General features: G+C 49.8%; 1 protein-coding gene across 1 annotated transcript; it reads right to left on the bottom strand.

Annotated features, from left to right (window-relative positions):
- Positions 1-41: 41 nt before the first annotated feature.
- iqgap1 (IQ motif containing GTPase activating protein 1) lies at positions 42-27,595 on the bottom strand. The gene is made up of 37 exons (XM_049030144.1): positions 27,328-27,595; positions 25,506-25,608; positions 18,505-18,661; positions 18,311-18,388; positions 18,051-18,127; positions 17,435-17,502; positions 16,426-16,539; positions 16,159-16,337; positions 15,106-15,193; positions 14,850-15,013; positions 14,633-14,717; positions 14,356-14,519; positions 13,647-13,807; positions 13,433-13,557; positions 13,148-13,311; positions 10,257-10,347; positions 10,007-10,174; positions 9,700-9,842; positions 9,216-9,386; positions 8,932-9,015; positions 8,694-8,765; positions 8,419-8,488; positions 7,834-8,198; positions 7,562-7,725; positions 7,163-7,387; positions 6,652-6,792; positions 6,487-6,571; positions 5,175-5,407; positions 4,954-5,086; positions 4,756-4,858; positions 4,531-4,666; positions 3,817-3,904; positions 3,517-3,726; positions 2,669-2,835; positions 2,218-2,340; positions 2,022-2,130; positions 42-1,572 (listed from the first exon to the last, which is right to left on the bottom strand). The coding sequence occupies exons 1-37, from the start codon at positions 27,371-27,373 to the stop codon at positions 1,459-1,461; spliced, it is 4,968 nt and encodes a 1,655-aa protein (XP_048886101.1). The 5' UTR covers positions 27,374-27,595; the 3' UTR covers positions 42-1,458.
- Between the last annotated feature and the right edge of the window lie 278 nt (positions 27,596-27,873).

The following is a 27,873-nucleotide window of genomic DNA, read 5'->3' as shown; positions in this document are numbered from 1 at the left end:
GTGCAATGCAGGCAAGCCCTGTAAAACAGATACCCACCGCGTTTTTCATTTCAGTATTATATTTTATTAGGAACATTTGTAGCATTATTTTGAAAATACATCTATACCAATACATGCCGCGTATAGAGGCTGAAACACAGCGCAAACGCACGTAAAAGTTTAAGAATAAATACATACTATTAAAGCAAATTTAATTTCTTCAAGCAGGAATCAAGAACAACACTAAGTGCATTTGGCAACCAAGTGAGAACGGTCTTCAAGCGGGGAGAGCAAAAAAAAAAAAAAAACACAACAAAACAATATTCCCCCAACCCCGACTAGTTGCCGGCAACTTTTCTGTTAGCTTGACTTGTGAGATGAATTCTTAGATTTACACGTCGGAAAGGACCTCTTTGCAAACGTCCTGCAGAATAACTGACAGACCTCCATGTCCAGCCACGGTCCAGCGTTTATCCAGCTACTTGTTAGCGGGTTCCATTGATGGCGAGACGGTAATGTGCAGCAAATATACCGCCGTCTGTTCATGCAAGTTCAGACTACCGTTACAAAATTCGGAATACGTAACGGTAAGCAAAACAATATCTTTGAAGAAACAGTGACCTTAATCCCAGCGTCTGCCTCGATTCAATCTTCGCTGGCCAAAACTGAAATGTAGATTCTGGATCAACCATTTAAACAGTCTGTTAAACTAAATGACCGAACGATCTTTCATTCTACACTGTGGTGTTCATTTCCACACTGCAGTTGCGAAGATGCTGTAGTTTGCGCTGTGTTTCAGAGGCGAGACCTCCCCACTGTGACAACCTCGGACAGTAAAATGCTGACGGGGTCAGAATGGGGAGGGTCAATCATAAAACAAAAGCAGTGTTTCATTTTTATAAATTCCACAAAACGGAAGGGTAATTTCATTCAAGAAAGAAAAGTGACACCCACAAACAGAACCAATGCCACAAGCAGAGCCTGTTCCATGTTAAAGAGACACATGTATAACCTGTTGCCCTAAGCATGCCCAGTGCCACCCACCCCCAAGGACACATACAATCACACAGCTGGTACTAGATCATGATCAGACCACATCAAACTGAACTCATCTGCAGGAGGTGAGGAACCGTTCAGCGATTAACCATGCGACAGCTCGTCGCATTGACTCTCTGGGAGGGTAGCTGAAGCACATTCTGCATCAACTGCAAGCAAAACTAAGCTAGATTCTCCACTCCTGGGGCCACGTGCATCATCCTTACAATGGAGGCAGAGTAATTGGGGTGTCTGTCTGTCTGTGTGTGTGGGGAGGGGTGGGGTTCGGTTCCTTGCCAGAAAGAGTATTAAAAAAAAAATCACATCTTGTGGAGGGAAAATATTAAGTAACGTGTGAAACTCGAAGAAAGTTGCACGTGGGTCTCTTATAAAAGATATATATTTTTTTCGAAGTGTTTACTTTCCCTCGCAGTCTCCGTTCCTTTATTTGCCGTAAAACTTCTTGTTGAGCAGGAAAATGAGCAAGTTGACGTTGATGGTGGCTCGGTCGAAGAGCTTCATTACTGCCACACCTTCGTACTGCAGCTGAAGGAGGTCCTGGAGGAGAGGGAGGGTCAGTAAAACTAAACGCGGGAGTGTCGGTGAGAACCAGGCTGCGCCCTTGTTCAAGTAGTAAAAATCAGGCTGGCACTGCTACGACTTTCTGAAAACACGAGTTAATATAACGGCCAAATGTCTTCAAATGCAAAGCAGCATCTTTACCTATACTTGACCAGAATGAAGTTCACGTTTAGCAGCCTGCCCTTGCGGTATGATAAGCCAGATTTGCTTAAAGCAGTGTTTCCCAATCCAGTCCTCGGGGATCCACAGACAGTCCATGTTTTTGCTCCCTCCCAGGAATCAAAAATGTGGACTGTCTGGTAAGGAGTTCATAGGGAGCAGAAACATGGACCGACTGTGGGTCTCCCCCCCCCCCAAGAACTGGATTGGGAAACACTGGCTTAAATGGATAAAGGAACTGTGACGGCAGGCACTGGACACTGTACCTGATACTCCAGCATTAATGTCTCCAAATGGACTCCCATGAATTTGGCCTTTACTTCGAAGATTCCCACCTCCTCTGCTGGGGAGATCTCAAAGATAGCGTTCTTAAACCTGAAAGAAAGAGAAAGTAGGTAATTGTAGGCGAACCTTCCACAAAACACCACACGCAGCCCCTGAATTGAAGGGAGCGCAGCTCACTGGTTTGCCTGCAGGTCCTCGATCTCAATCAGAACCCCTTTCTCGTGAAGTCGCGCCGCAGTGTATTTCTGTGACACCTGCTTGCTCTTCTTGGCTTTGGCCTCACCAGGCTTCTTCGACACCCTTGCAAAGACACAGGGAGAATAACGGAATAGAATTGTGACACTTTATTAATCCCCGTGGGGAGGTTCTCTTTTCGCCTACCCCATCTTGCTCTCCTTGAGACACATAGAAACGGCAAGCTTGGAGGTAACAGCACAGGGTCAGCTAACATGCAGCACCCCTAGAGCTCAGGGGTCTACAGACATGTGCCGAGGTCGGGGGCATAAACCAACAACCATCAGATCACAAAGGCTTAGCCCATAAAGCCACACACTACTACCTATGGCATAAACCCCAGGACCCCGTGAAGAGGGGCAGTGGATTTACTGCACTGCCGGTGGACACTCACTTGCCCTTGCTGGCCAGGTTGTCCATGCAGGTCTTGATGTACTGATTGTAATAGTCGATCTGCACATTGTAGAAGTTGGTCTTTGAGTTCAGGCCAGCGTTAGTCTGCTGCAGTTTCACCAGCTCCGCCTTTCTCCGTTGCCGGTAACGACGTTGGTTCCGGATATCCTACACACAGGCGAAGGAGCAAAGTTGGGAAAGTAAAAGGCAAATTAAAAAAAATGAACCGCAGAGAAAGCAATGGAGGACGACCATTTTACTTCTGAAGCCACAACAAACTGTGGAGAGGTGAAGTTATTTAAGGGCAGTAGACTGAGAAGAAATGTGGGTCATTTGTCATGAGAGCCCACTGACAGGCACGAGTACCAGGTGATAATGACATAAGGCTCGTCACAACATGTCCTAAGCAGAGTCAGATCTCAAATTATACCTTCAGAACCACTCCCAGTAGCAGAACAAAGACTGTTTCTCTCAGCGAAGGCTTGAGACCAGGGGACCCACATTCACATGGGTGTAACCCTGGCTTCCGGGATTTTAACTTGAATAAAAATCCAGTTTGACGAAATAATTTAACTTTACGTTATACTCCCTTCAAAGCCATGTGATTTTCCTTTTACAACCACAATGTCATTAATCACAGGCTACAAATGATCTGGTCTTACAAAGGAACACACCACAATACTGAATGCCACACTATAGGCAAGACACCAAACACCTCGATATTTCCCAAAGAAGTGGCCGAACATATGGTCTATAAACCAGACATCTTGCAAAACTAAGGGCAACAAAAATCTGGATGAATGAGTTCACAGTATACTTCCAGAAATGCCGGTGTCTGGACCTACGTACCTTTGCGATGTCGTTGATCAAGTCTTGGTAGCGGTTTTCTGGGTGAACCTTGCCTAGCTCCCCAAGCTTCTGGAGGTTAGCTTGGATCTTCTCCTTCTTGCCCTGCAGGGTGAGGCTGTCGTCAGTCACCGGTTTGGATTTCTTCATCTTCTCGGGAGTCTTGGCATCACGGATGGCTCGCCGCTGCATGGCCCGCTGGTATTCCATTTCCTGTGGAGGGGGGGTTCGAAATGGTCAGAGACAAACCGATGCTCTGGGTCCCTTCATCAGCCCAAGTGCTTCCCCTCCTGCCATGCTCACCTGCTCCGGGCTGGCTGGGGTCTCCAGGATCTCTGTGAGCGTTTCGCCAGGCTGGAACCGGATCACGTCCACGATGAGGCGTTTAGTGCTGAGAGCAAAGGAGAGGCGACTGTCTGGTTAGCGGGACAAGTGGTGGGGCGCAGATCACGCTCAGTAGGATACAAGGACACATCACTTAACAGGCCATGGATAAGTCAATGGCTAAAACTTACACGGAAGACTATGGAACAACCAGAATACTACACCTTCATGATGCATTCATAGAATATTCATAAACAGTATTTAAGTACTCCTTAACATCCTCACGTACCTTAACAGTTTCAATATACATTAAGATCAAACATTATTTTATACATAATCATGTAATGTTATCAATGTATATTAAAGCTGTTAAGATATGTTAGGGTGTTATGGTATACTTAAATGCTGCTTATGAATGTTCTATGAATGCATTATGAAGGTGCACTGAATGTTCCATGAATGCATTAAGGCATTATGAAGGGGCAGGTAATGCAAAGCATTACCGAAATGCTGGCAAATTCTTCTGTCAAAAATGTGCAATGGATTCACAAGAAACTGTATTCCATACCTGAATACAGTACGATACACCACTAAACAAGTACAACCAAGTGCAGATCAAAAATGCTGACCTGCCACATGCTTTGTGTTACAGGGTAGTAACAAGTACTTTAACCGGAGGGTAAAATTCCCTACTTTAGCAAGAGAGTCTTGGCGTTCATCTCCGCATTCTCTTCGCCGGGAACATCAAACTTGTTTGTGAGGGTGAGGGACACCTCGGTCTTGCCCATCGTCTCTTTGTTTGGGTCCCCAGATGGCAATGGGCTTTCACCTATTGGACGGAGATCCTTAAAAGGTTAGCACTGAAGAAACGGGCCCTTCTTCTCAACAAGCTCTCCCTGACGTGTGTGCTGTGCTCACCTATCAGCGACTCAATGGTGGGAACTTCTCCCAGGTCTTCAAGTAGCTCATGGATGGGGTCATTGTGTTCAGGTGCAATGGCATCCTGATGGTCCAGCAGAAGCTACGAGGGGTTGACCAAAATGATTCGTTAAAGATAAGCATGAGCACATGGCCGTCTGGAAGAAATGCGAGACAGACTGGACAAATGACACCTACGGTGTGTGTGTTGATAATCTCCCCAATGGAAATGTAGATGACTGGCTTAGTTAGGGTAACAAGGTCAGAATACTCGTCCACATTGAATTTGTCCTCCAAGGAAGGGACGTCACAGGCAGCAAGCAGGTAACGCCTGCAGGAGGCAACACAGGTTGTAAGAGCAGGGTGACATGCAAAGGAGGAGCCCAGGTAACAGACTATCAGAAGCATGAAATCTTCACCTGAACTTCTGGTAAGAGCTGCTCAGGTATTCGTTTATGGGATTCAGGTGGGCGTTGTCTCCCAGGAACATCTTGTTGGATGCTGCATGCTGCAGCATTTTGGCAATGGAGCCCAAGTTGCGCCTCTGGTCGGTGGTCAGCTGACCACCCGCCGACAGATCGATGATGTCAAAGGCATCAGGGGCTACGATAGCAGGATTCATGTAGCGGTAATACAGAAGGTTCCCTATGATCTGTAATGACACAATCAGGAACCATATTACCAACTCTGTGCTAATAACAAATCTGAAATACATTTAAAATCTTATCCAGACAGGGGTCATAGATCAGCACGACTGGTTTCACTGAGCACAGCATTGTCAGAAATCAACCGGCACAAAAGAATGAATACAACTGATTGGAGAAGTTTAAAAAAAAAATTATAAAAAAAAATTCGTTGTACGACTCAAGCTGACAGGCTACATGAGTCAGCACTCAAAAATAAGTCCGCCATTTCTCTACAATAAAAACCCAAAAGTAGAACTTGTTTTCTCATTTCCTCTAACAGATCTATTTGAGAATGCCCTGCCCTGCAGTTTCATACTTCCTTTAGGAATGTAGAATTTCAATATGTAACATCCTGACTAAGGTGTAAAATATAGGTTTGGGGGAGGAGCTGCGACAGGTAAATATGACATTAGTGGCCTTTTAAACTGCACATTCATGGCGTAAAAATTTCAATTCGATGTACAAGTGGCACATACACCCCCCCCCCCTTGACCAATCGAGGGGTGACAGCCATGTCTGAGCAAGAGGAAACTGAAGAGGGTGGGGGCGTAGCTCACCTTTGTCGCGCTGGGACCTTGGAGCAAGCATCCCCACAGAAGGTCAGAGGCAAGGGCAGAGAGGACAACTGGAGCCCGGGAGAGAGAGGGGAGTGGAGGAGGCAGAGAGGGAAAGAGAGACGGGAGAGTGCGTTCAGTGGAGAGGAGTGCGAGAGAAGAAGAGTGCAGATGGGAGTGACAGGCAGGTGCTCAAGTGTAACCCCTTCAGGCCATGGTGGCAGAACCAAGCAAGCGAAAGTGGCTGCAAGTTGAGAGGAAAATCAGGAAGCAAATCAGGAAAAACAGGGCATCGGCACTGAGGGATTATAACCACGTGTGACACTGAAATCCCACGACCAAATAATGCTTTGGTAGGAAGGCGGTGATTGTTCCCACCCTACAGCATCACGACAGAAGGGATAAGTACGAAGCTGGTGGCTTCCCCACCCTCCTGGCTCTCCGGTTAGGCGAAGATGTCTGATTGGCCGTAAAGGTGAGGGGGAACCGACCTTCAGAAGCTCGTCCTCCGTGGCGTCGGGGAACTTCTCATTCAGCGTGTCTTTAAGCACCTTGGCAATGAAGCGCATCCCATACCTGGGGGGCACCCAGAAAACGTTAAAAATGACTTTGCGAGGAAACGTTAAAAGCGGTGAGGCCAGTGAGAGGTAACTCACGGGATGCTGTCAACGGAAACAATGATGGCAGATAGGAACTTGTCTGTGACTGTCCTCATGTTCTTTATAGATGCCTCCAGCCGGGTTCGGACCTCCTCGTGGCTCATGGCCTGCTCCGGAGTGACGTCATACGGCAGCTTACTAACAAAGGAACAGAGGACGTCCCATCGCAAGTCAATATCATTCATACTTTCAAAAGACGGACGTCAGCAGTATGTATCACTGCATAGCTGAGGTGTTCTGATCCGGCTGACTGCATGTGACTCATCCATCAGACATGACTGACTGGTGTGCTTGAGAGGCCTGTCGTTCTGTACAACTTCCACTTCAAAAGGGGAAATGACACACAGGAACATACCAACTTCATCAAGAGTAAACAGCAAGCACGACAGACTACAGTTGTGTCTGTCACAGGTATCCCGGAAACGGAACCTTACATATATCTAGAGACCCTCCTTCTTTACCCACCTTTTCAAACCAAATAATATAACAGAAGTGGCAACATGCCTACCTGGCCTCACCAGTCTGAGTCTCCATCTGATTCACCCAGCTTTTGTAGATGTCTACTGGGTCGGTCTTGATGTTCAGTGTCTTGTCATCCATGATTTCCTTCACCACTGGCTGCAGGATCTGTCGAAGGGCATTCTGGCCCCGTGCACCTCTATTGAAGCTCACCACCATCTTGATTACAGTGGGGTTTCCCGTAACGATTTCCTGAATCTGGTCCACTTTAGACCTTCACACAGAAAAACAACGGTTTCCGGGCCTCCTCTCAAAAATGCGCATGTACATGCAACCTAGATGTGCATCCACCCTCCCCCCCCCCCCCCCCCAAAACGTAGTTAAGCTTTCAAAGATAACTTCTAAAATAACGATTCTTGTATCCTCAACGGATGTTGTAGTGCCTTACTTTATTTCCTCTTGCAGGGCAGTCTTGAACAGTTTGAGCAGAAGGTACTCCTCACGCTGGTTGGAGGCATAGTTGTAAAGCGTGAAAATCACAGAGTCCATGAACTTAGTGGACCTGTTCTGAGGCATCTGGAAGATCAGCTTGGCTAGATACGTAGGATTCGTCTAGGGTGAGATAAGCAGATTCTTCAGTACAACACATGGTTGGAAATTATTCTAAGAAGTTACCTGGAAGACAGGTGAAACTTAAGCATGCAAGAAGCAGAGGGTTACCTGTAGCAGGTAGAAGAGGTTCTGGTAGGCCTCTAGCTTGTCTCTCTTCTCTTTACTCAAGGCCTTAAGACCACCTTTGTGTTTGTTCATCATCATTAGGTTGGAGAGTTCACCCTTATTCTTCTTTGTCAGCTTTGTGCTGTGAGAGACTACCTCTTGCAGGGTGATCTTGTTCTTCACCAGAAGGCCAATTTTAATGTCCATGAGGTTGAGGTCATTCTCCAGTTGCTGGTTGGAGCGTATGTTGGTGATCACCTCCTCTCTCAGCCTCATTAGCTCCAGCTCCTCCTGGAAGTCCTGGTCGCTGTGATCCAGCAGGTGGACAAACTTCCGCACCACGGCCATGGGAGGGTTTTCGGCGTTGACTGTGAAGAGAGAGAACGTCGTGTTGAATTCTGTGGGATCCCTGTAAGCTTGAGGTGCAAGGAGACTCAATGAAACAGAGCAAAGACAATACAAAAGTAATGAAAGGTCCCAAAAATGAGAATTTACAGAAGCAAAATGGAGATCTCATTCAACATTCTTTGTAGACCTGCTGAGGATTAACTTGGGTTAAAGAGAAGCCGTCGCAGTGCTAATACTCACTCAGAGTTTTGTAGTCATCTCGAGCTTTGTTGGCTCGGATGAAGGCCTGGATCTTCACAATATCATCCATCTGGACAAAAGAAACACCAGCTGGTCATATACGGGGCTCCAAAATAAGCAAAATCCCTGCAGTCTGTAGGTCTGCTACACAAAAGAAGCGTAGACGTTTTCCAGAGTAATAAACAGGATATCCTAGGCATCGTGCTTGAACAGCTGACTGTAGCTGCTTTCTGTGGCCAGCTGTCGGACAAAAGACAGCAGCGGTAGCTACTCACATGGTCTTTGAAATACTTCAGACGGTCCCTGTACTTCTTGCGTGCTTGGTGCATCCTCACCATCGACTGGATCTAAAAGACATTCAAAGACGACTTCACGTTGACAACTGCCATTTTCATGATCATGTGAACTGAGCCATTAAGGGCAAAACACACATTAATACAAGTATGATTATAATAAAGGATTTCATCAGATTCTCCATGAAGCACAGCCGCCATGGGTCCAGGGGACCGGTACCTTCACTGCCTCATTGTTGTGGTCATTCAGATACTGCTTGCGTTCCTGGAAGGCCTTCCTCTGCTTGTAGCCTTTCCAGTGAGCCTGTGGGCAGCAGACGGTCTCAGTACAACGGGCTCAGCGAATTTGCATATAGAGCCTTATTTGGCATGTGAACTGGGTGGCAAGAGGACAACAAACAAAATGCAGCAAAGCATGCAAACAACCCTGAAATGGCTTGCAGTTCCAAGGCTACGTGGGCTATGGCGACAGGGACAGCTGTGAGGTGGCAGTAGGGCAGTCACCTGTATGCGGGTGATGGCAGGGTCCTGCGTCTTCAGGAACCCGAGTCGCTCCTTCAGGCCTTTCCGGACCAGATATCCCCGACACCGTGCCTGGAGCTTGGCGATCAGGCTCTCGTTAGCCAGCCACAGCTGCTCGCGGTTGTAGGCCGAAGTCACACCAGACACCACAGACTAGGAGCAGCGCAAAAATGGAGATGGAGTGATGAGTCATTGAAGGTTGGGCTACTGTGTAGCCACCTCCTATGTGTGTGTGGCTCAGTGGGCACTATCCCTGGCACTGGGAAGGTCGTCAGCCAAAGAGCCCAGAGTTGGCAGAGTGTTCTCACTGTTGGGCCCTTGAGTTAGGCCCTTAATCTCCAATAGCTCCATGGACTTTCCATGGATCTTTCACTTTGTACATCGCTTTGGCCCACACACACTCCTTGAATAAAAGCATCTGCTAGACAAAGAAACTGTAATCTCCAGACATCTGCAGGCAGCCCACCTGGATGTCCTCCTTGTTCAGCTGAGTGTTGTTGGGGGTGAAGCTGACCGGCTCCTCCCAGGTACCCTCACCGTCATTGACATTGAAGTAATAACTGTGACCCCCCTTCACCCAGTGCTTCACCCACTCGCTGCCGTTGTCACCTGCCAACAGACCCATACAGCAACCGTTGTATTAATTCAAGGTTATTCGGAACAGGAATTTGTAAATGCTATGGACGTACTTTTCATGCTAAAGGCCTTCGAAATCAACATGTGCTGAATAAGCTCTTTTGCCATAACAGTGTTGTACGGGGCCTACGTCCTACCCTCCGACTTCTTTGCGTCTTTGACTTTAGCCAGGTCGTTCTGGTACGTCTGGGCGCACTCAGAGGTGATGCCGTAGAGACCGGCCCCGGGGCCACGCAGGGCTGCCAGTGTCTGGCTGGCATCGCCACTGTCCACCGCCTTGTTGATGGCCAGAATAGCCTGGGAAACTGAGGAAGAGACGCCGGTCAGAAAAACAGCCACTCGATGATGTCATGTGCTGGTTGCTAGGACAACGCCAAGTGACCTTACACAGCAAGGCATCCTGGGTATCCTGGTTGGAGATCAGCACAGTGCCCTGGATCTCGTCCAGCCACAGCACAGCAGAGGAGTCCCGAGTCTCCTGGAGAAGAAGGTGGAGATGGTCAGTGCCAGAGACACGGATCTGACAGAACCAGAAGAAGCCGACAAACCGCAAAATATACGTGTTATTAACTGCAGAATCAGAATAAAGTGTCACTTTGATAGTAACACTGATAACGTCTGATGGTGTTAACAATACTGACCAAGTTTATTAGCGCTAGAAATGTCTGGCCACCAGAGGGCGCTCTCCGATCTTTCGCCTCGTCCCATTAAAGAAAACAGACGCTTCCGCTGTGTCACGCAGCATAAATCATTATGCTTGCAGACTAAACAGAACTAAGACAGTGTTCACAGGAACCACTGCTTTCACAGTGTCCTCCGGCTGGCAGTCAACGCACTGAAGTGGGGTTTTTCCAAACCTATAGGTAAGACTGAACCATCGGGGAAAGGTAAACGTTTAGATTCCTACCCAGAATAACCAAACCCCTGATCTAGCACTCATGTCTCGCAACTACTGCCGGAAAGGTAGGAGAACGTACTGATAAACTAGTTACACCCATTTTGGATGGTGTGTAGTTCCACACACACACATTCTGACAGTTTGACGGTCATGCAGTACCACACTCTGACAGCAGGTGGGGCTCTCTGCCACCATCCGCCTCTCGAGCTGCCTGCTGGGCTCGTTTCCGGAGTGCGCCGAGCTGTTGCCTATTTGGCCAATACCACAGGGGCCTCTCTGTGCTACAGTCACTTCCCCAGGATCGCTAAAGCCCGGCAGATATAGGGCCCACGTGAACGCTAGTGGTGTGGGATGTGGGAAGGTGAGCAGCTGCAGTTGCCCCGTCCTCCGACTGAAGGCTTCTATACTGTATCTACTGTAAAGCGCTATAGGACTGCATGCCTAAATACAGGATTACGGTGACCAGGTATGCATGGTGTGCATGCAGGTTTGTGAGGGGAAACGCAGGCATGTCTCAGTGCAAACGTAATAACATTTCACCACAGGGAGGTTAAACAAAACCTTGCAGCTGACTGAGGAAGTGAGGAGAGGGCGTGGTACATTAACCTTCTCTTTTGCCTTCTCCAGTTCCATTCGGGGGGAGGTGAGGGGGGTGGCATATTCTCAGTGCCTGCAAACTGAGAACTGAACAGCTGGCTTTTCCTCAACCCACACACGTGGCGCTCAAACAGCTGTCCACAGCCCCGCCAGGGCATGCGGAAGCACTACTGCCTGCCCGGGTCAGACGTCACGGAGGTCAACCCTAGATAAAGGACTTATCCGACTGCCTGCCTGGTCATCGACGTGTGACGGCACATACTGTTCCCGCTACTGTAATCTAAGAGGACAAGCTTCCCTGTCCTTCAAAGCCACATCTGCACAAACCATGAGACTAGGTTCCCTTTGAAGTCAGCAGACTTCCTCTCCTCGGCGGGCCGATCTGCGCTACTTCCTGGCCACGAGGGGAGAACGCTGAGGACCGCTGAGGAGCTCTCAGGAACCAGGGCCCAGCGCAGCGTGGGCGGAAGCGCCCCCCCAGGTCGTCGGAGCCAGGGGGTCGCGCGAGACAAAGCCCCATTCCCACAGTGCCTCTGAGCCAAGCCCGACAACTTTATTTTGCCTTTTATGGAAAAACCAGACGCCCGCTTCTTCCTACTTTCCACACAGAGCCGACAGCCTGAATGACAGCAGCTTTCGCTGAGTTTTTCTTTTAAAAAAGGGGAACCTCTGGTACGGAAACGGGGCTGGGCAACAAACGAGTGAGAAAATCTCACTGCAGTATCAGTCAGTGTCTGCAAATAACCAAATAACCCAACACTGAAAGCACTGCAATGACTTTGAGTGAGGGTGGATAAACCACACCCCCCCCCCCCAACTGGAAAATGATCCAAAATGGAACACGAACAAGGCTCGCTTGTTCCTTTTCGGGCATGTAAATGAAAACTAAATGGGGCCAAGCAAAGCTATTTCTAGGAAGTGTACTTTATATCTCTGCCTGGATGTCGTCACATGGGAAGCGGGACAAATTGAAATTAGTTTGCCACAAAATGTCACATCTGCAGCTTCCTCAGAGCGTCACGAAATCCCAAAAAAAAAAAAAAAAAAAAAAAAAAATCACGCAAGAATCACGCAGCCCCTCATGAAATACCCCAGTGATCTGAGGAACCGTAACTACAAGGTGCTGAGAACAGGCAGAGCGACGCTCTAAAAATAGCGATTACCGTCAGAAAACAGGAAACCTGTGACACTGTAACAGCGTCGCCAAACAGCAGCGATATGAAAATAAATCTGCATCAAAAATAGGGGCCCTCCGGGGATCTCAGAGCGAGCTTCTGATCCAGTACCTCATTTGACAGCCCCAGGTGCGCTTAACACCGAACACCCCGGTAAGTAAATCGGCAGGGCTGGAGTCGTGTTGCTTTGAACCTCGATGCCTCCCAGCAGTCGCCTTCTCCCCATTATGCCGCTTGCTTCACGTGCAGAGTGTCTGCGTTTTGGTTTTTTTGCCCTTAGATTTTAGCACAGGCAGAAAGGGAAGGAAGCAGAAGAGGCGTCCTGGCACGAGCATTACGTGGCGGAATCGCTTGCAGCTTGGCTGCTGGGACAGACCGACTACGACGCCCCCCGCCATTCGTTTGCCTTTGGCATCAGGACCCGCCCCCGCAGCAGCTCCAAATTCACCGTTCCGGCCTTGGTTCGGCCACCAGCACCCAAACTAGCATGGGGGCCTTTTTAAGCCCTCGGTGCCACCCTTCAGGGTCTGAAATTAGCCATATTAGGTCTGTCATGCCGGCGTTAGTGTTATGCCGAGCCCGGTCCGGGGTTTCCAGGCGGTCCTTACGTGGGCCTTTTCCCGCCGGGCTTCCAAAAGCTTGTCAAAGTAGTGCTGGGCCACCGGAGGGTGAACGTCCGTCAGCTTGGCAGCTGGATGCTGCAGGGAGGCCAGTGTCTTCTGCACGTCGCCTTCATCCAGGGCCTCGTTGATCTGCCCGATGGCCAGGATTCCTGGAAAAGCCACAGAAGGCGGAATCAAACACCTGTACTCTCTGTGCAGTTTACGGGACCGGTACCGGTACCAGCACGACTCAACTCTACATTACTTCTGCTCCGTTCTGGCCATACTCACTCTGGTGCTCCTCATGCACGGCATTGTTGACCTGGTCCACGCAAGCCTGGATGTCATTCCAGGTCAGGAACTCGTTCCCCTCCTCGCGGCTGGCGACTTTCAGCCGCATGAGCTCATCGATGTACCTGCGGGGACAGACAGGTTAATGGCAGCTAACCCCCCGCCCCCCCCCACCCAGCATGCCACCCGCCCCACGCGCAGCCCCTCTGCCCACCTCTGGGCGCAGTCATCCTCCACATTGCTCAGGCCTGTCACTGGACTCCCCAGCTGCCTCCACACAGCCGGCCGGTCCCCCACGTCCAGCGCCCCGTTGATCAGCACCACCGAGGACAGCATCTCCACGGCGACCGACAGCTCTGGGTGCGTCAGGTTCTCCTATGTGGCATGAATAACGTCGCAGCGATTGGGTCAAACGTCTGATCGACATACAGTGACAGAAATAGGTATCAAGAGTACCATGGTATAAAAACCTCTTACCAGCAAAAATATAAAAAAACGACGTCAAATGCCAGCCGGGTATTTATAGTGCAGCCTATCCTTTGGAGCTCCACACCTCCACCAGCCTATCCTTTGGAGCTCCACACCTCCACCAGCCTATCCTTTGGAACTCCACACCTCCACCAGCCTATCCTTTGGAGCTCCACACCTCCACCAGCCTATCCTTTGGAGCTCCACACCTCCACCAGCCTATCCTTTGGAGCTCCACACCTCCACCAGCCTATCCTTTGGAGCTCCACACCTCCACCAGCCTATCCTTTGGAGCTCCACACCTCCACCAGCCTATCCTTTGGAGCTCCACACCTCCACCAGCCTATCCTTTGGAGCTCCACACCTCCACCAGCCTATCCTTTGGAGCTCCACACCTCCACCAGCCTATCCTTTGGAGCTCCACACCTCCACCAGCCTATCCCTCAAGTCCGTACCTCTGTGCTCTGCTGCTGCAGACTGGCCAGTTCCCGCTGGTAGAGCCCCGCCGCACTGGGGTACACCTGAGGCAGCTGGGCGTCCGGGTTCATAAGCTCGGCCACAGTATTCTCCGCCACGCCTGCCCGGATGGCTACGTTGATGCGCTCCACAGCCTTCAGCACTGGGGAGGCAGAGATGGTCAGATCACCACCTGCTGGTCACCGGAGTGCTGCAAGGGACAGTCACAGAGCTTCAGGATGAAGGAGGGACCATAAAGGAGCAGGGGAACCTCACGTTTCTGATAGCTAGCTGCATTCTCGTTCGCTACATCCACTCCGTTCTGAATCTCCTCCTTTATCAGGGGCTCTCCTGGAGTATTCTGGGTAGAAAAAGGACCGGAAATTCAGCAAACCAAGGGACAAAAAAAAAAAAAAGGCAAGAGCAATTTTTAAACTTGCAGGCAGCCAACCACGTCATCCCGGGGGTTTTAGGTTACAAGGAGGAAGCCCACCTGCTCTTTGCACTCTCGGTCTGTGGTCAACTGCTTCAGGTACCAGCTCTTGTTTTGCAACTGCAGGTCACGCAGGCCCAAAGCCTGGGCCCGGAGTGCGTCATATAGCCTGTCCTCGTCGCCGCTCAGCAAGGCCTGGTCCGTCAAGGTCAGGGCATTAGCCACTGGGAGACAGGACAACAGCGGGGTCATTGTGTGACTTCACACGAGGAGGCGTGACACAGCTGCATCCGATTCCACAAAAGGGGGCACTCACAGTTGACTTTGTTGACGTTGCCCTGGATCTCAGCCTGGGTCAGAAGTTCTTCATAAACATCTCTCTCTACCTCAGAGTTCTCTACAATCTACAAAAGTGACAGGAACAGTGACATTTATTATTACGTTTAAGGAACAAAATGTTATAAGTGTTATAATACTGCATGTAGGTTCTGATGTCGGCACTAGTCCAATGGTTTCCAGACTCCCCTCTGGTTGGTCTCATTGTGCTTCAACGATACAAAACCCAGAATTCTGTTAGGTTACTGACCTTACTAGACACCATACCCTCCACAACTTGACTGATTCGCCATTAACATCTCTTTCTCCATTATTAATGAACCTGACTCAGGGCCGCATGGCAAGCAAAGCAATTAGGACCTCTCTTAGACATCAACCACAACATCTGCCAAGAGAGGGGAAGTCTTTTTTTGAAGCATTTCTTACTACTGCTCCTCATTCTACCACCTCATCCTGGGTAGGGGGGGGGGTGGGGGGCGGGACTCTCAACCGGTCAGTTTTATTGAGTCATTTCCCCTATCTTGACACGAACACTGCCTTATTAGGTCTGCCCTCTGAGCTGACAAAATAAAGCAGCTCTATTTTTGAACAACATGATATCACCCAAAGTCACACCCCTTTCAACAGAGCAACAAGGTGCCCTTCTATAACAGGCAGCACTGCCTGGAAGAAAAAAATGCTCGATCAGGCCAGGCCACAGAAAACCCCAGAAAAAGTGGCATTAAGTAACACTGGAGCAGGAGGCATCATGGAGCTCACGGCCACAGACAGCTGAGCTGATTCATACAGGATCATGTTCTAGCAGAGCTGGAGATTCCAGCTCCAGAAAGTAAAAATCCAAACATTTGTGACTCTTTGTGGTCTGGATTTCTGGACCTGAAATGTCTACCAGTACCAGTGTCCCAGTAAGAGTCAGAAGTACCACCCAGAATCATTGGTAACCAGAATCGCTGCAGTTTTATTCAGCCGGGCAACTCGGAGGTAAAAACTTGGACGTCACCTCTGGAAATAAGCACTAATCAGCGACACCCACCCGCTTCCTGGAATTGGCTACTTTCTCAGCCTTGGCCTGGAACAGGGTGTCCTGGTAGTACTGGGCTGAACTCGGAGCGATGTTCACCAGCATGGCGTTGGGGTTCTGCATGGTGGCCATGGTGCCCTCTGGGTTGCCTTGGTCAATGGCCTCGTTGATGGCGATGACAGCAGCGTGCACTAGGGGGGCAAGAGGGACGCCATGTTTTGATTGGCAATTCTTGTAGGAGTGCTTTCAGCACATTAGGTGCCTGTATCTGAGACTCACGGGCAGCTTCATCGACAGACAGCTCATTGGCCAGGATTCCACCAATCTTGCTGAAGGCTGGCATCTGGATTCCATATTTTTCCAGCTCACTCTTCATGTTGTTGATTTCCTCCTCTGTGGGAAACAGTCACCCGTAATCAATGCAGCTTCATGATATCGGTCCCAGTTCTCCGCTTAGTTCAGGGCACCAAAATTTAAATGGTCTTTATCTTCGTTCACTCACATTTGGCCCAGAAGACATTAACGACAAGCTATCAACTAATCACGTGCTGTGTTTATGCATGGTCAGGTGGCAGCGTGCCAGAGAGACTCACAGCTGTTGTGAATTTAGGATTTACAAACGTTTTTCGACCGATAAACTTTACCTACGAAAAAATGGTAGCGGATTTACACGACACAGAACTAAAATTTAGCAGAAGCTAATTGGTCCACTAGTTTTTAAATGTTAGTGGAAATGCTAATCCGCTAACCAGGAAATAAGACAATTAGCGGTTAGCGGATTAGCGGAACCCTGCCCACCACTGATAGGGCCACTCTTTCTGGTCCTCCTGAACACAAACCCCAGCCACACTGGAACCCAAACCTGGTATCCTGTGAGGGACGCAAGCTCCAGAGTATTCAGGAGAGCAAGATGACAGGTGAGACAGGGGGTAATTTTAATGCTCTGCTAAGGTAAAAGTACCCAATATGCCCAGTAGATTGTGCATAGCAACTCATATTATCTTGGCAGGGTGGCTGAGGTTAGCTGAAGTGTCCCCGTTTGGGGGATGGGGGGTAGGGGGGGCAGGGCTGCTGGCAGTTAGCAATTGTGTTGCTGATAAACACTCTCTCCATCAGCATAGCAGGAAGAGCGGCTATAACAAATGACAGGAAACTTGCACAATTACTAATGAGTCTCACATTGGCTACTTCCACACTGCTCTCTCTACAGCTGCACTTTAACCTCTCAGTCCCTCCGAAGGGCCGAACCAAACAGAACACTGGGTACCTTCTGGAGTGGGACCCTCACCTGTGAAATCCACCTTTCCGTACAGGTCCTGGATCTGTGGGGCCAGTCCAAGCTTGAAGAGGTACAAGCTGGATAGTGAAGAGAGGAGAGATTAAACAGGGTCAGGGAGCGGAGATCCATCCCTTTCTACAGCGGAAGAGCCTCTTCACCAGGGGCAAGTGCGGTTTCGCGGTCATGCGCCTCTGCGGTGGCCTGCCGAGTTTAAACGGACTAACCGAGATCTTCTGGCAGAAATGCTCAGCATGAACATGGAGATTCCACCTGGGCCTGGCAGTGGAATAGCTGCCGTCCTCGAACATGAGGTCACACAGAGCTTGTGCGCTCAGGCGTGCTCGCCAGAGCTCTTCCACAGACTCGCTCAGTGACTCCATGATCACAAGACCAGCCTTGCGAGTCCCATGTGCCCACATAAGTTACGCAGTTGCAGTGGAAACGCAGCCTAGATAGAGTTTATGTCTATGGCCTGTCTGCCAGTTTCCACCACAAGACCACAAAGCTCTCATTTTAAACACCTGAAACCCAAATACGTTTCATTTAACACTATGGCCGACAGAGCACAGAATTAGACACCGACAGATATGCTATTAAATGGCACCAGAGTTCAGATTAGACGTACCTGAGCGCGTGTATGCAGTAGATACAGCGAGGCATGTTCTTCCTGTCATAGATGTCTGTAGTTTCAGGGTAGAAGATCTGAACAGAGGACAAGAAAGCGTGTCAAGCCTAAAGCTGACCGAGAGATTGAGCCCGGGGTATATGATACCACACCGACGGTTTATCTACGCCATGTAGAGCACCCTGAATACAAGCCGGCCATCAGGTGAGAGCCATTGTAAGGCAGGCTCCCAAGGTGATTTTGAGATATTTTACTCTTACCTTGGGAAGGCCTTTCTCGGTCATGGCGTTCAGCCACTGGATTACGTTGTCGGTGTGCCTGAAATGAAGCCCAGTGGCCTACAGGGAGGAAAAGGCAAACAAACCATTTCCTGTTCAGAAGATGCACCAGCTGTCCATTTGGCTAGATAGGTTAACCTACTAGATGGGAGCCGCCCCCTTGGGCTTCCCTTTACCTTATAGCGCGCCTGCTCGCGGTCATAGATCTTCTTGAGTGAGACCACATTGGGGGCAAAGAAGTTGCCCAGCTTGGCCAGGTACACGCCATTCCTCAAGCCCTCCTCGAGTTCAGTGGTGGGGGGAAGCTCCTCATTCAGACAGGCCTCCATCCACCTGGAGCAGAGAAAACCCAAGTGAGACAAGGAGGCAAGGGAAGAAGTCGTCAACCAGAAAGGCTTCGGGAAACACCTCGGCCAGCACATATAACCAACAGGCTCCTCTCAATACTGTAAATGTGACGGTGGGGCTCAGACCACATGTCCAAGCTATATGCACAATCGGAAGAGCGGAACAATCCGCGAAGCCTGCGGAGACCGATCACATGACCCCGTTGGGACCTACTGATGCACAGGACTGGGGAGTCCATCTGTTCCATCACGACTTGTCTTTCCATCCTTTCAGAGTGGGGACAGGGGTCTGTATCATGCTACATTTTTACGCCGCATGTGAAAGCGATCAGCACGTGTCTTAGAAACCGGCCGGTAACGAAGCACCACGATCCAGGCTGGGCCTAAAAAAAAAAAATCCAGGATTAGCTCGGCTGAGGGAGCCAAGCCTCACCGGCGTTTGCGCGTTAATGCAGATGCTCGGCATGTCGTACTGTGGCTACAGCTTGCTCACTTCCCCCTGACCTGGGGAAGTTTGTGCTTGTGGTGGAGGAGAAGAGAAAGAGGAAACCCCAAGTGGCACATCCGGGGACGCGAAGCAGAGTGTGGCTGCAGCTTCATCATTACTGCATGCCTTCCACCTCCATCCCCACCGCACCGCACTCAGAGGACACTCAACACCCTGCATGTCAATACACTGACTGCAAGAAGGTACCAGCAAGTAAAAACTGACAATCCACCCACATACCAATTAATCAAAAAGTATCAAGTTACTGTCTTTAATGGCTATTGGGGTACGAGTGGGGGCCGCACTCATGTGCTCGGCCGGGGGTCTGCAGTGGATGGTGGGATTTTGCTTATTTTAATACCTAGTTCAGTGGGGTTTTTGTCCGCTTCTATTTGAAAATTGAGTGAAGTTGACCGATAATTTTGGTCAAATCATCGAAAATCATTGCAGTTGAATGGATAATTTTATTGCGGTTTTTGAAAGAAAGAAGGACAAGATACAGATAAAGGAATAATAAATATCCTTTATTTTGATGAAAAAATATTTTAATGTGACAGTTCTGGGCAGAGAAATGATAAGCTTAAGTGTTTTGGGCCAGATTTTACACTCCCTCTAGTCAATGGTACCTACTGTAATTCCCAGTAGCTTATTGTGGGATCCCACACATGGACAAACTACCCCTATCAACCGCTCATATTCTCAGGCAAAGGAAGTCGGCACTTTAAAGCATTCTGGAATTTTCTCTCACACTTCATTGGGACCACATGTTCCGATGGAAGAACGGAGCTGTGAATGAACCAGCGTGGCCAATTCTATTTTTAGCTGGTGCTCCTTAAACTACCGAATAACGCCAACAAATATTTCACACAGCAGCCGAGCAATTCCACAGTCAGTCACAATAACCAGTTATGGGGTCTAATGTACGCTGACGTGTTCACAGACTCTGGCAAACGCGGAAACCGATTTACGCAAACGCTACAGTTCACACAGTCCCCCCCCCCATAACGTGACATGTTGTTTTTTCCCCTGAACATTATCGCCTCAGGTAAACCCAGCAGGTATGACATCTAAGGCCCGGATTACAAGTCAACGCCAACCTCAGCAGGTTTTACTCGGGGGGGGGGGGGGGGGCTGCAGACTGTTTTGGGGAATAAAAAAGTCACTGCGTTACTGGAAAGAAATTCATCCCAGCCAGTTTCCATAGCACCTGCACTGGTACTCAGAAACTGGTCCGTTCGGGCTGCAATCTCTATCACGGTCTCGGTATCTCTGGAAAGCCCCCTATCTGTCACTGCCAGGGCCGACACCCAGAGAGGCGAGGCCCCCTCCCCATTACTCCAGCCCCAGCTGAGATGTCTACACAGTCCTTCGCATGTAGGGCTCTCCCCTGATCCACGAAGGCCGTCCAAGCAGGAGGTAACTCACAGCAGGGAGACTGGGACGGCCACACCTACCATTCAGCCCAGCTGGAGAACCACCCCTGCCCAAGTTTAATGGAGGCCCCACCCAGCTGCACACGGCACACCCGTAACAAGCCATAATGAGATCCTACATGCAGGTCCGGATAGGGAGCGACAGCAAATATGGAAATAATCGTTCCGGGGAAACCCTGAGGTGGTGGTCAGAAATCCTGCTGTATGCCCATTACAGTCATAGGACGCTGGTATCGGGACGCGAGTCGTGCAGGAAACCCAGTCACCGCAATGGTCACAGGTCAGACCAATAGGAAGAGGCCGCCGCCAGACGGATCCTAATCCGGAAGCTGAGGGAAGCCTCGCACCTCCTCCCCGCCTCCTATCGCGCCTCCAGACTGTCACAGTGTAGCTGCAGCCCCAGGGGGAGGGGGGTGAGGGAGCTATGGCGATCAGCGCCAACCCCTCAGCACAGCCCCACCCTCTCTGTATATTCAGCCCACATGGCCATAGGATGAAAGTAAATAAGATAAACCCCCCCCCCCACACACACACACACACACACACACACACACACACACACACACACACACACACACAGTTCCTGTGAATGCAAACAAAGACTTTCTGTCAGGCGCCAGTACGAGTCAGAACAGGCCGGGCTGTAATGACTGAACGCGCAGAGCCCCAGGTAAACCCACTGAATGCATGCCTGGGGTCACAACTGAGGGGGTGCGTGCAGGATCACAGGGACCACAGGCCCCCCACCCTCGGGTGCTCCTGCGATAGCCCAGGGCTGTAGAACGCAACGCGCTGACCCGTCATGACGCAAGGGTAAGCGACAGGGAAGAGCATAACGCTCCTTCCCACCAGGGCGCTTAGCTGTCAGGCGCCCAACCACCACACTGGCATGCCGGAGGGTGTCACTGAGCACGCTCACTCGAACGTAACAGGAGAAAGCAGAGAGCCAAATCAGTAGCCGGCACATCTGAAGCGGCGTGACGCGTGTGCGTGAGGGAGGGCGTGCGTGTGCGTATGTGCGTTTGTGTGTGGGTGGGCGAGCCAAAGCCCCCACCATCTCTCCCAACTCGCCCCCCTTGGGAAACCGGAGTGGGAGTCTCACTGGAGGGGGGGGGAGTAGGTGAAAGACGGACATTGTACAGAGTCAGCCGGGCGGAATGCACCGGACCAGACTGTAAGCAACAGAGCTCAAACAGGAAGTTACATCACTTCACTCAAGTACATCAAACACACCCTATTCTTCATTTATATCATTTGTTCTATTTATTCACAGAGTTTTTCATTGCTGGGCATTCAGCTACTGTTAAAGATGCAAGAGAAATGGGGGGGGGGGTGTTTTTGGGGGGGGGGGGGGGGTGGTCTTCCTGCAAGGCAACCAAGCACTCCATTACATGCTTTGCTGCCGTACAGGAATCCAGTTGACCTTGCCCAGTGGACCCTGAGAAAACACCCCCCCAAATGACCTCTATCGCGGGGAGGGAAACCACACAGGCAAGAACCGACAGGGGGAGGGGGGGACAGAACAGAACTACACCATTTTATTCCATGTTAGGAGGCTGGGTCCAGCTGGTGGTCTAAACAGGACCCCTCCCACGATGGGGTTAGGTAAAGATAACCAATGTTATAGTGGTTATACAGAACGTTTGGGCATTAGAACCAGTTACTGGCCAGTGGGCATACATAGCCCCCCCCCACGCCGCGTCCGGCTCAGCGACAGCTGGCACCTCCGATAGGTAGAGGGCAACTTTTCCCACGGCACAAGCCGCTCCCTCACCGTGGATACGAGATAAGATAACAGGAGGCATTTCTGCGATTTACATAGTAACAGTCCGGCACTATCTGTTTTTAAAAAGAAATGCTGTGTCGAGACGTCACGGCTGGGGCGTGGATGGGGGGGGGGGCATAATTACATGTAACCATATGGTGCTTCCCATCCACTCCTGCCTACAACGAGTTTTTACTGTGCAAGCACAGCCAAACCGCCGCTTCAATGGCCTGTAAACTGCCGTTTGTCGTCCAGGCTCGTCGCCAAAGGGCTCAGAAAGCAGCCAAAGCATGAAGCAAGAAACGTTCCTGCAAGCCCCGGCCGCCCCAAACCCTGCGTGGACTGATCGCAGACGGGGGACACCCGGAACTTTCCGCGGAGCAGAGACCTGGGCCTCAGTAGAATTATTATGGGTAATCTCCAGCGACTTCCAAAGACCGCAGACCTCTCTCTCTGCTTTTGGCAGCTCACAGCCAGGTCTCGCTCGTAGGGAAAGACCGAGGGACCTCACATTCCTGCCAGGTATTTCATCACCTCCAGCAAAACAGGAGAGCAAGTCACTAGCTGAGAACCCGGCCCTAAAATACCTTTGCCGTGTCATAGGGCGTAACTGGCCTCCCCCTAAGCCTTCGCTCACATACCTCAAATATCATGGCTCACAAGCGAGCGATATTTCTGCTGCGTTCAGCCTGTTGCATATGGCTTGTCAAAATACCACCACTTGTGCGCTCAGGTGATTGGCTGCACATGACCTGCAACAATACTGAAACACAACTGAAACTAATCTTTAAACTGTGATTGAGTTTCTTATGACTTCTCATCGATACTTTTGAATCTTTGCATCAATTTATGAACTTATTGCAGTATCATTCGATGCCGACAGATGCTAGAGTTGATGGTTTCATTTTACGAACATTTTTCAACATTCGCCGATTAAAAACACGCCGTTTATAAAGCCTGAAATGTGCACTTTGTTAGGGCTGCTCGATTACGGCGAAATTCATAATCATGATTATTTTTGAAAAATCCTGAGATCGCGATTATTTAACACACTCACTGACTGACTTCAGAAATATCGCACATTTATTAAACATTAAAAAAAATGTTTTTTTTAAATGGTGAATTTCCTCTAAATATAATTCAACTGAGAAACAAGAAGGGGCCAAGAAGGGGTGCGATGGATTTATAACAAGCCACAACGCGGAATATCACTGCAAAATGCTTTTATCTCAATTGTTTCGTTTTGATAACAGCTGGAAGTCAAAATCGTAATTGAAATTCAAATTTGAGTAATTGCCTAGCCCTACTTTATGTCTGCACAAAGAAATGCATCGTTTATGCAACTTTGAGCTGAAGTACGCAACAGCTTTGTTCGAGTTACTGACTCACCCTTTGTACTTGGAGGCTTCATCCCCATTAATTAAATCTGGCCTTTTTTAAATCTGAGTAGTTCCTTTATTTCAATATTGGAATGTTAACCATCAGGGTACAGCAGTAATTCTGTGATGCATTGGATTGTGACACTAGTGATGAGAATTGTATCATGGGCAAGAGGTTTCAAAACTGAAGGCATTCAGCAACAAAGTGTTTTGGCTGATGTGCACAACAGATTAAGAAGAAGAGTCACAATCATCACCACATAACTTTCAGCAAACTATGTAGAATTTATTAGATTGTCAGCCAGCGGATGAGGGAGAAAAGGGCGGGGCGATGACAGCGAGGCCACGTGCCCCTTACTTCCTGTGTCCTACCTCTAAACGCTGAGCGTGTCTACGGTAGAGTTATTTTCTGCTAATAGTAAGCGGCACCTGCAGTACTTACTGGAATAACTTACTACTACGGTCTACAGGAAGCAAAACCTTGAACTCTGATCCCTGACTGCAGGCACTCAGACATCAAATCGTGTCCCTCAAAGGGCGTAAGACCGCGAGCGAGGACTGCCCTCCTGCCGCCCCACCTCCCGGCTCGCCATATATGAGATTCTGGATTCTTCCGAGAGATAAGGCTTCACTGGAAACCATGCGGGCGACAATTAGAGCGAAAGCTGAAGGCAGCAGCGTCTGACTGCCGGTCAGGACAGACGGGCAGGGGATGGAGGAACCACCGCTCTCCTGCGCACCAACAACAAAAGAGTCAACAGATGGAAACCGTCACTCTCTGCATGGGCTCCAGTGCAGCTGGGAAGGTCGCGCGGCCCTACAGAGCCCTGCGGGGGACTAGCTTCCTCTGGTGCACGCAAAGCAGACCAAACCAAATCCATAGCAAGTCAGGTTCTCGAAAAGTCTACAGGATTAGCTGCGAGGCCCGTGAGGGGACAGCTGTGGTGCGCTGGCATGCAGCCACCAGTGAGGGCGCTCACACCAAGGTCTCTGAGCCCCCGAAATACTAGATATGCTGTACAAATGCCACCCAGGTGGGGGATCTTCCAGTTCATAGGTTCAGTCCAAGGTTATCTGCAAAGGGGACCGTCACCCCCTCATTGAACAGATGACGTGCATGCACGCTATCACTAATGCCATAATATGCTGCAACCAATCTCCATGGCAACCCCAGGTCTCTACAGCAACGGCTGCAGATACTGAGATCAACACGGTCTGACTCACTTCCTGCTTCGCTCTTCCCACTCGATCGTCTGCGGCTCGAGGAGTGGCGCGAGATCTCGCCAGGGCCAGCTCAGGCCCCAGCCTCTGAACGGGCCCCAAGCAGGCAGCTGGCTCCGGAAAGGTCACAATACGCAGTACTATTCTTCCGTGTGATAAATGAATGGCTTTAATATTTTGGAGGGATAAAAAAAAAAAAAACTCTCAATAAAGTTAACACACTGCCATATTCCAGCCTTACTATCTAACCCATATAGTCATTCATGCCAAATGAATTTCTTCCATCCCTCAGCTGCATAAAAAACCCAAACTGTCATCCTGCAGCAAACAGACTGGGAAGGGGTTTGGGGGGGAGGGGTTGGGGGGGGGGGAGGGGGTATGTCACAGCCTGGTGAAGAAACTCTGCACGCGACTGCTTGTCACACAACATGTCACAACATCTGCCGATTCTACTTCCTTCTCTCTCTGACACCCAATGCCCCCCCCCAAGGCCACCCCATTCCTGATCTGTGGATATTTCCCCCAAGGGGGGGGCCGCCTCTTACCGCTTGGCCTCCTCCAGGTGGCAGAGATACTCGTAGGCCATGTTCTGTTGTCGCCGCTCATCCATCTCCTCTGCGGTGAGGCGTTCCACTCCATCCAGGACAGCTGCAAGGCACAGCCATTTACAAAGCCGTAACTGGAGAGTCCTTCATCATCAATCATCATCATCATCATGCAGAATTAAGGTTCAACCATTACTAGCACTGCTAATACTATCCAGCAAGTGCCGCTGCATCCCTCACATGAGCCCCCCCATAGGGGGTTTTGGGCCCCCGCCCTTTCTCCAAACCGCAAAATGGAAGACACAGTGAACCACACTGACACAGTGGCCGGGGGAGGTATAGGACCAGTGGGCCCAGACAGGCCGCCAGACAGGCCCCCGCGGACAGGCCCTGTTTGCTACCCCTAGGCTGCCCGACACGCACCGCTACCAAGGTCTCGGGAAAACCTGCCAGTGCACTAATGGCTGCAGGCAGGAGAGACGGGAGGCAGCCCACTGATGCAGCACGGCACCGGGGGTCTCAGGGAAAAATACAGCACCAGAGAGGCGCCTCACCCAGGATACAGGCCAGAACCTGCCAGGGGACCCTGCAACACCCCCCCACATCGAGCTGACAGGCCGTAACAATGCGAAGCCAGCCGCATATCAGAGCTCTCGTTTCAAATGCTGATACCACAGTTTTGAAAATGATTTCTATGCCATTTTAGCCCATAAAAAAGACCACTTCTCTAATTTCATAACTATTTGCCATTTGTAAATGGATCATTTAAAGCTACAGTGTCCGTTTATCAAAAATACTTCACAGTTCATTGTTCTAGGCAGTCTGACACTGGCTTGGACCAAAGTTACTTATAAAATACATAAAAATCAGGAGCTGCCTGGAGCAGCAAAACTGCTCCAATCTAAGCTGCCATATTACCGTGACCTTCAGGTGTCTAGTGTGCAAGAAGCTTCCGTCAAACGTCTGGCCTTCAACTAACAGGTTATAAAAATATCAAATGTCCCAGCCTGGAAGGAGAACGCGATCACTGGAGATGTGAAGTAATGCATGAAATGTGCACAACGGGAGATGTTATGTCACTCAGTACAGTCATGTCCCTTAAAAAAGATATATATATAATAAGCTGGTTTAAAATATGAGATGTACAGATGTGATAGATTTACAGTTTCTATCGGCCATCAAGCGCAAACCTTATAAACTAAGAAAAGGAAACTGATACGGGACACTTTCGCTTAAGACACATGTAAAGCGGGCGGTTTTGGCGCAAGAAATAAAGTTATTTCAGGCGGGCAAAGCTTCGGAAGTTTAATCTCTATTTTTCACCGAGTCCATTTCCAGGAGGCAAGGGCGTCCTGTATGAATTACTCGGGTAAGATCCGCAGGTAGGTGAGGATCTGTAAGGAGTCCCTTCATTTCAGCCTGAAGTTTAGAGGAGCAGGACACGCCTCATTTTTACTGAGCTGCAAGGCAGAAATACAGATTTTACGGCCAGAATGTGCGAGACGCCGCGTGTATAACAATCGGGAGTCCCAACACATCTTATATTAACATGCTGTACAGATAAGAGGGGCGATAAGTCTAATAAAATGTGAAACGCGGAAGTGCGTGCCCCCCCCCCCCCCACGCCGTAAGCAGCATGCAAAAGTTAGAACATCTGCAAAGCGATCGGCTGAGAAAGAAAAATCATTTAGGCAGGACAGGGGCAAAGGGGGGCAGCGAGGCTGCACTAAGGAGTCTCTTTGGCGGACTTGGGGTTTGTCTCCGGGGCGCCCGGCAACTTCTGCCAGGATAAGAGAAGGAAAAAGCTGCTTTAGGTACTTACAGCCATAGCGCGGCCGGAACCCGTCTGCTTCGTCTGAAGTTGACATATTTCTGCCGAAGATCCAGTTATATCCGCCAAATACCGCAAAGTCCTTACACTTACAGGTATGCCGACCCTACTTAACAAAGCTTAATAAATAATATTGGGGGAGGGGGGACTTCTTGCAAAGGCGCCACTGCCCCCTTGACTTAACCGTACAACGTCTGCTAAGACTTTTTTAATTTTTTTTTCCTCCGACCCTCACTGATGTCACTGGGTGTGTTCGCTTCTAAATCCTAAAGTATGCGTTTCAGGAAACACCCATCGAGTGAGCGGGGCCCGAGACGCGGCGGTGGCGCCCCCTACCGCGCCGCGCCGGCATTGACTGCGCCATCTTACCTGCTCGCCGCTTCTCCTTTTTCGTACTTTGTGCGCCGAATTTCCAACAAGCGGAACTGTTTTGCTACCGAAGCCACTTCCAGTAATTGACATCTTTTCATTTTTGTTATTTTCTTGAAAGTTAAAGAACCATTACGCCTTAGAAAAGTCACGATATGGTCTTCAAAA

The sequence above is a fragment of the Brienomyrus brachyistius genome, chromosome 11, assembly GCF_023856365.1.
Source record: "Brienomyrus brachyistius isolate T26 chromosome 11, BBRACH_0.4, whole genome shotgun sequence".
NCBI lineage: Eukaryota > Metazoa > Chordata > Actinopteri > Osteoglossiformes > Mormyridae > Brienomyrus > Brienomyrus brachyistius.
The sequence above is the reverse complement of the archived record's forward strand: the minus strand, read 5'-3'. Positions and strand labels throughout refer to the sequence as shown.